The sequence below is a fragment of the Panulirus ornatus genome, chromosome 31 (genome assembly GCF_036320965.1).
Source record: "Panulirus ornatus isolate Po-2019 chromosome 31, ASM3632096v1, whole genome shotgun sequence".
NCBI lineage: Eukaryota > Metazoa > Arthropoda > Malacostraca > Decapoda > Palinuridae > Panulirus > Panulirus ornatus.
In genome coordinates, this window is record NC_092254.1 from 4228276 (window position 1) to 4236497 (window position 8222).

At 38.8% G+C, this 8222-nt stretch overlaps 1 protein-coding gene across 3 annotated transcripts in view; it reads right to left on the bottom strand.

The window, feature by feature from the left end:
* LOC139758726 (uncharacterized) overlaps positions 1-7807 on the bottom strand; it is a 28529-nt gene extending 20722 nt beyond the window's left edge. For 2 of the 3 annotated variants that reach the window (XM_071680427.1, XM_071680426.1), the window contains exons 1-5: positions 7689-7807; positions 5266-5308; positions 3948-4054; positions 1853-1907; positions 685-904 (exon numbers count right to left, since the gene is read on the bottom strand). In XM_071680427.1, coding sequence (XP_071536528.1) covers positions 685-904; positions 1853-1907; positions 3948-4054; positions 5266-5308; positions 7689-7717 — 454 coding nt within the window. In that variant the 5' untranslated portion in view covers positions 7718-7807. Of the gene's footprint in view, positions 1-684; positions 905-1852; positions 1908-3947; positions 4055-5265; positions 5309-7688 lie in introns of those variants that run through there. The other variant, XM_071680428.1, reaches the window with a different exon arrangement.
* Between the last annotated feature and the right edge of the window lie 415 nt (positions 7808-8222).

The window sequence follows — 8222 nt, forward strand, 5'->3', positions numbered from 1 at the left end:
CTTTCCACCTCCAATTTGGTCTCCCTCTTCTCCTTGTTCCCTCCACCTCCGACACATATATCCTCTTGGTCAATCTTTCCTCACTCATCCTCTCCATGTGCCCAAACCACTTCAAAACACCCTCTTCTGCTCTCTCAACCACGCTCTTTTTATTTCCACACATCTCTCTTACCCTTACGTTACTCACTCAATCAAACCACCTCACACCACACATTGTCCTCAAACATCTCATTTCCAGCACATCCATCCTCCTGCGCACAACTCTATCCATAGCCCACGCCTCGCAACCATACAACATTGTTGGAACCACTATTCCTTCAAACATACCCATTTTTGCTTTCCGAGATAATGTTCTCGACTTCCACACATTCTTCAAGGCTCCCAGGATTTTCGCCCCCTCCCCCACCCTATGATCCACTTCCGCTTCCATGGTTCCATCCGCTGCCAGATCCACTCCCAGATATCTAAAACACTTCACTTCCTCCAGTTTTTCTCCATACATACATACATACATAAATGCCCTTATAACTTCATCCTGTATGGTCTATATAAACCCTTACAAATAACAGGCTTTTAATTGTTTCTTAAATAACATCAGCATTACAGCACAAAACTAATCATGGCCTAATCAGGTGTTCACAAGTAATGCTTAATAACTGGATTACAACACACTTCTCAACTGACCAGTTACAGAAACTGAGGGTGCCAGGTTCAAGAACTTAGCAAGGAAATCTTGTGGGTCAGTGGTGTCATCCTTCAGTGGTATGTCTTCACAAGAGGCAACTGCTCCCACTGTTAATGGCTGTGGCTGACTACAACATACTGAAGACAGACCCTTAAAATGCTCGATGAAGCCAGAGGTGTATTTGCTATTCTCCTTTCTGTGGTCATTCTGTTCTCTATCCTGTTATCGAATGCACACATAAACTATATTATTCTGTAATTAACAACACATCAAATAGGAAGTCCACATCAATGTAAGTAAATATGGACAGTAAAGGAAACTAATGAAACACGTTTCTGGTCATCCAGACATTGGAGCTGCTATTCTTTATCATCAAATACCTGTTAACTTATTCAAATATCATACTGACATTAAACATGAGTGGGGAATTACAAAAATTTAGGAGTGTTAAGTTGGATATCACATCAACCCCTTTATGCCACATTTTTATCAATATATCTCTCTCTTATTCTATTATTACTTATTTAAACCACCTTATGCCACATGCTATTAAACATTTCATTTCCAACACTTCCACCTTACTCTGCACATCCTCATACATAACCCCTGCCTCGCATCCACACACAATTGATGTCTCCATTGTAACTTGAAACATACTTATTTTTGCCATCCCAGATAATGAACTCTTTTCACACATTCTTCAATGCTTCCATAACCATTGCCCCCTAACCCACCCTATGACTCGCCTCCATTTCCATAGTTACAATTGAAATACTAGTGCTCACACCATTGGAAAGAATAGTCTCAGCAACCAGATGTTTGATGACTTCACCCTTAGAGTGTCATATGCTTGTACCCACAAAATACACCTTAACCTGTACTGCCTTTGAAAAAGTGTGTACGTGTGTGTGTGTGTTCTGCCACACTTTTTTTTCTCTTGTTCAAGCTAGAGGATAAACAGTATATGACCAGAGCCCCAATAAGATCTTAGATCTCCTTGTCACCAAGCAGATAAGTGGTGTGTTCAGCCATGCCAAGCAAGTTACACAAAATGTGAGGCTGTCTGCACTTGATCCACCATGTGTAAATGGGAAAGAGATTAAAACTAACTGTCAGAGGAATGAAAAGGATAATCATTAACAGATTTATATGACTGCCATAACTGACCTGATCTTTGCTGAAGTGCTCCAGTGGCTCCACAACAGCAGCAGCATCACCAAGTCTGTTATCAAAGATAAATTACCTACAACTTTTACCTCAAATATTATCCAGTGTGATTGGAAATGACATACAAGTACAAAAGAGAAATGGAGTATAAATGGACAAGGCATTGAAAATCTTTATAATGAAGATAAAGAAAAAATGAAATTCAAGATAATGCAAAATTTTTTTTTTTTGGTATAAATGCTATGTATTTCAAATTTTGGAGATGGTTAGTTACTGAACAATTATGAAAGGTTTAGGAGAACTGAACCTGCATAACATAATATACACACAAGACATTCATTTCTCATACCAACAACATTAAAACAAAAGCAACACAAACTATATGCCCTCAGGATACTAACTGATATCAGATCTGGATGAAAAAGAATCCCCTAGCAACTTCTACGAAAAAAAAAATTTCCCCTTCACTTCAAAAAAAATCCCTCACATATCTGGTTTTCCATCCTCTCAAAAGCAAATATAACAAAGCTGCAATTTAAACAAAATAGAGCACTAACTGCAATCATTGGCTACTTAGCTATAACAAACACTCATCACAGTGAAGCGAAGCTCCTTCCAATAGAATTCCATCTCAACATGCTTCAGTTCTATGCAACAGCACTAGACCCCCTTCCACTCAATCCACTCCATGACTAACCACCATCCCCCACGTAGAAACAAAAAGCTTATCCTTGCCTCAAACATCAGTAACCTCTTACGGATCCCCCCCAACCCTCAACAAATATAACTCTGACAGAACACACACATTAAAATAACCTTGGGAGGGGAGGATTTCCAGCCCCCTGCTTGCTTCCCTTTTAGTCACCTCCTATGACATGCAGGGAATACAAGGGAAGTATTCTTTCTAAAAGGGGAACAGAAGAAGGAGTCAACCTGGAAGTGGTCATCCTTCTTGAAGGCTCAGATTGGGGTGTCTGAATGTGTGTGGATGTAATCAAGATGAGATGAAAGGAGAGAAAAGTAAAATGTTTGAGGAAAGAAACCTGGATCCTCTGGCTCTGAGTGAAATGAAGCTCAAGGGTAAAGAGGAGGAGTGGTTTGGGAAAGTCTTGGGAGTAAAGTCAGGGGTTGGTGAGAGGATAAGAGCTAAGGAAGGGGTAGCACTACTGAAGCAGGAAAGGAGGAAGTATGTGATAGAGTGTAAGAAAGTAAATTCTAAACTGTTGTGAGTAAAACTGAAAGTGGATAGAGAGAGATGGGTGATTATTGGTGCTTATGCACCTGGTCATAAGAAGAAAGATCATGAGAGGCATTTTGCCAAAAGGCAGGGAGAGTGCATAATGCTCACCTCAGGAAAATCTAGTTATAAAGAATGAGCTGTGTGAGTGAAGTGTTATCATGTTATGTATGAAAAGGAGAGACTATGTCTGTGGACAGAATGGCAGTAGGCCATGTGTGGGTGAGGCAGAAAGAAACAACAGCCATTTGGATCAGAGGAGTGCACTGACAACCACTGAAATGCTGGCTCACTACACAACCGTCACTAACCCTCCTGATAACCAGGCAGGTAGTACTGGGAATACACCTCCCTGGTCAATGGCTGCCTACCAACTTCTACCTACTAGGTGTCAGAGATATAATAATGATAATAAAAATAACAGCACCCTTTTCCCTCCTTTTTTTTTAATGTAGGGTACATGCCTTGCATCATCATTACACCATCTAGAATACTATACCATCACACAAAGCCATCTTTACTCCCAGGACCTTAGCCCCCTCACCATCCCTTTAGTAAACTTTACCTTTCATTGCTCCATCCACTCATAGGTATCTAAAATGAGCCACTTTCTCAAGGCTCCCTCCATCTTCTCTCCCCTGCTAAACTTAATAACCTTACTTTTATTCACATAATGTGTAATATATTCAGCTGAAAATATCAAGACTAAAAAAGGATAGCATTAAATTGTCTGGAATGCTCTGTACCATATGTTCCAATGCAAGAGGTGCCAGTACCCTCTATTTCCCCCTTAAAGGCTGAGAAAAGTAAAACTACATCATTTACATCAACATGGTGCTCAAACTTTGCCAGACTTACTTGACTATGTTAGAGTCAGCAAAAGACACCCTCTTGAGAGAGCGACGTCGTTCAAGGTTACTCTCGAGTGATTCCAGAGGTTTTCTGCCTGAGGGATCCTTCAAGATCTGTCAAAATCAACATTCATCAAGTGAGGCTTAAGAATTAGTTAACACATTACAGTGGCTACCCCACACAGACATGGTAAGAAGAATCCTTCCAGATTTATCAAGATTATCAACATTCATCAAGTGAGGCTTCAGAATTAGTTCTTATATTACAATGGGTAGCCCACACATTACACAGTCAAAAGAATCTTACGATTTGTGAAGATCATTAACATTTAATAATGATGGCTAAAGAAAATAAACAACATAATTCTATCAATTCTCAGGAATAGGGCTAAGTAACCTAAAGGCTATACATCCAATAACTTTACAAAGTGATCAAAATCAATGTAATAACGAGTGAGAAACATATGAACGCACTTTATAATGGTGAAAAACCCGTGTATAGCACTAGTATTTGGGTGTGATGTACAGAATTAGAGATCACTGGGAAAGAAGATTTATAGTAAATTTGATACCTTATGGGAACAGCATTCATTAAGGGGACATAAAGCATAGGCACCTATATGGATGTGGTAAATGTGAATAACATACAGAAATTTAAATGGTTGTATGACAGGAGAGAATGTTCATGAGTTATGGCCTCATAAGTGTAAAACTCCCTCCCTTTACTGTACAAATAGGTTATTATACTGTCGTCAGAGTACCACCTATCTTGAACATATACCTTAAATACGGAAGGGCCAGAATTACCAACATACCTACAGTTATGCCACAATCTGACTTGGCACCATCAAAAGACAATGAACAACACAGGCAGAAGACAATAACACTTGGACACAAGCTAATATATATCTATCCATCAACAATTCAGTCTCTCCCTTTTTGTCTTCTCCATTTCTAACGAGTTAATTGGGATGTAAGTTTGAATGGAGAAAAACTGGAGGAAGTGGAGTGTTTTTCATAACACAAGAGATTCCAAACTAGAGTTATCAATCTTATTCCAGTCCATTCATCTGATGCTAGGATACAAATGTCAAGCTTAATGAGTATATGATTTAGTTTTCAAGCTGTGACCAAAGTTAAGCTGAAGTTAAAGTCTGACTCCCAGTAACAGATGAACAAAAGATGGATGGAAAGATGAATAGATATATCCTGAAAACACAAAACTAACATATCGTAAGGCACTTTTATTACATTCATAATTTAAATTGTATACAGAGGAAAATATTTTCATTACTGAAAATTAAAGAATAAAGGTGTCAACTCACAGAAGATCGCCGACTGTTTCGGTGAGAAGTCCTCCCTAATATCCTGGAAAACCATACATTATCAATTAGTTTTGTTACATGCACTTCAAATAAAATTCTCAGAGCATGAAACACCACTTATGAAGACACTTATCAAAGAGAATAGCATGCATGTAATGTGTCAAAGTAAAATTTTTTTATACATTCTGAAGTATGAAAAGCCATTCTCTACTGAAGGCACAGACATACCACAAGAGCATCATAAAATGCATTTGGTCATTTAATTCAAAACACCATTCTAACCCAAAATCAGGTTATCTATTGGGACCTCATACCCTTTAGCCACAATAACATCTAAGAGGCAGGGCAGTGCTCATTCAGAGACAACACAACCAACTACTCAGAACCTGCCCAGTCCTGTATATCATTGCTGCAGATATGCAGACATCATCCCACTATCAACCCACACAACTTAGGAGTCTATGCCTTATGCATGTTTGACTTTAATATGTATTATGTAAATATATGTATTATCGCTCAAATAAGAACCTGAAAAGTGGGGTCCGATGGGTGTCAAAATGAACAATACAACCCCTGTGCCACAACTGCTTATAATCATGGTAATTTGTAATTACAAATATTCATCAACATGCATATACTTACACATTACATATCTCCTTTCATACATACTTGCCATTTCCTGCATAAGCAAGGTGGCATTAAGAACAAAGGACTGAGTCTTAGACAGAATATCCTCACTTGGCCCCTTTCTCTGTTACTTCTTTTGGAAAATTAAAAACGGGAGTGGAGGATTTCCAGCCCCCAGCTCCCTCTCCTTTTAGTCGCCTTCTACAACATGCAGGGAATATGTGGGAAGTATTTTTTCTACCCTGTTCCCAGGGATAATATATGTATATATATATATATATATATATATATATATATTATACTTTGTTGCTGTCTCCCGCGTTAGTGAGGTAGCGCAAGGAAACAGACGAAAAGAATGGCCCAACCCATCCACATGTATATACATACACATCCACACACGCACATATACATACTTCTCTCTGTAAGACTATTTTCTTTGTTTTTGCTACTTTTTACCAATCTGATGTTTCTATAACATTCATCTTTAATCATCATGTTCTACTTTATCCAACCATAATATATAGTGTGTTATTTCATATGTTATTCAACGTCTATTACTAGACTGAATACCATTGCTGAATGCTTTCCAGGTTTTTACTTTTAGATCTGACACCCATCATGTTGTGGGTACTGAGAGGAATGGATGTGTAACTGCAGGATTGTTTGGATGGATACACGCAGACAATGTTGGGGAGCTCACACGTGTGGGCCCATATTGTTCCATAGAGAAAAAGAATGTTGAAGTGTCGAGGAGATTATGTTACTCTCTCTGACAGCAATGCTTTACTCTGAGCCAGAGCCTTTTTACCTCCTCCATGACAACAGCCTCATCCACACCTGTCGGGCTGTTGAGGCGTAGTCTGAGCAACACCTGGAAATTACAGTGTTGTCACACCCACCCAAACACTGACACCACTACATGACATCATAAAATTAGGTATGTACAGATTGCTAAGGGGAACATTAGCTCAGTTCTTCTTTGGTTCTCTTGATTTATAGAAATTTTTACTTTCCCCCAACATTTTCCCTGATCATCATAGCCCTCCCCAGTACATTTATCTTATGAAAACTATGAAAATTAAAGCTTCAAATGAGGCTTTCCTAATTCATGTGATTTCAGCTAAGTGTAGGCCCAGTGATATGCGCTTCTTTTAAATCCAAGTTATTTCGAAAACACGTGAATCCAGATTGCTAGCGGACTGATCACTCAGAATTATCCTCCGCGACAACAGGAAAAGTTAGTGGCTGCGGGTTGGATGGGAGGTGATTTAAGATTCTTGTTGATTTCTGGAAGTGCTTACGTGCTTTTAAAACCCTAGATTTTCTGTGTTCAATGCCCAGGTTTCCTTGATCTAAATCGCTCCTAAGACGAGTTCAAAATATATACATTTCTTTCCAATCTACGTCATTTCTGTAATGGCCCTAAACTGGAACTTTATCTACTGTACTTCCCTTAAAACAAGATTTCTTTTTGTCACAGGCCAATCATAATAAGAAACTTCGAAATGTTTACATGAAAAATTATGATAGTTATTGTCATCACTTGCTCAGGTTGTGGCTGCCATCATCATCACCTGCCTAGGTTGTGGTGGCCGTCACCATCACCTGTCCAGGTTGTGGCGGTCGTCACCATCACCTGCCCAATTTTTGGTGGCCGTCACCATCGCCACAGGTTATGGCAGCCGCAACAATAACATGCCCACCACCATTATATTCTCTCTTCATCACAGCTGACAAATCATATTTCATCAGATTCTTTAACTGTTCCCATTCATGCTTTCTGTCTCACTACTTACTCATTTTCCTTGTTTAACTCAGCTTCCATGTTGAATACTTTAGGCTAAGTTCTCAATCGCATCACAAATCTCAAACATAAACATTTTTAAATCGAGCCTCATGATGTCAGAAAAACGCGAATACATGATTGGTTAGATATATAATGACGTAGTAAATAAGCCTGGAAATGATTGGGTACTTTATAGTGACGTCATACTTCAACTCCTGATTGGATATCGCCAAAACACATTTTGATGGTTCTCGCGGGAATATATAAAAATGGGTAAACAATATTACGAATGTGGGCGTGAACAGAAAGATTAAAAATACCTATTGGTAAAATCTTTAAATATGGTACCTATTTTTCATATATAGCAGAATTTAGCGATGGGTTCCTTATAAGAATCTCCAGTTTAACTAAATATTCCTTGGGTAGGTCTAGGTGTAGCAACATCAGTTTTTAAGACCTCGTAATGCGGGCAGAGCTTTAAGAGAGGAAAATTGTGGGGTAAATACGTTCAAAACGAGCAGTTAAGAGTGCAAGTGATGCATCT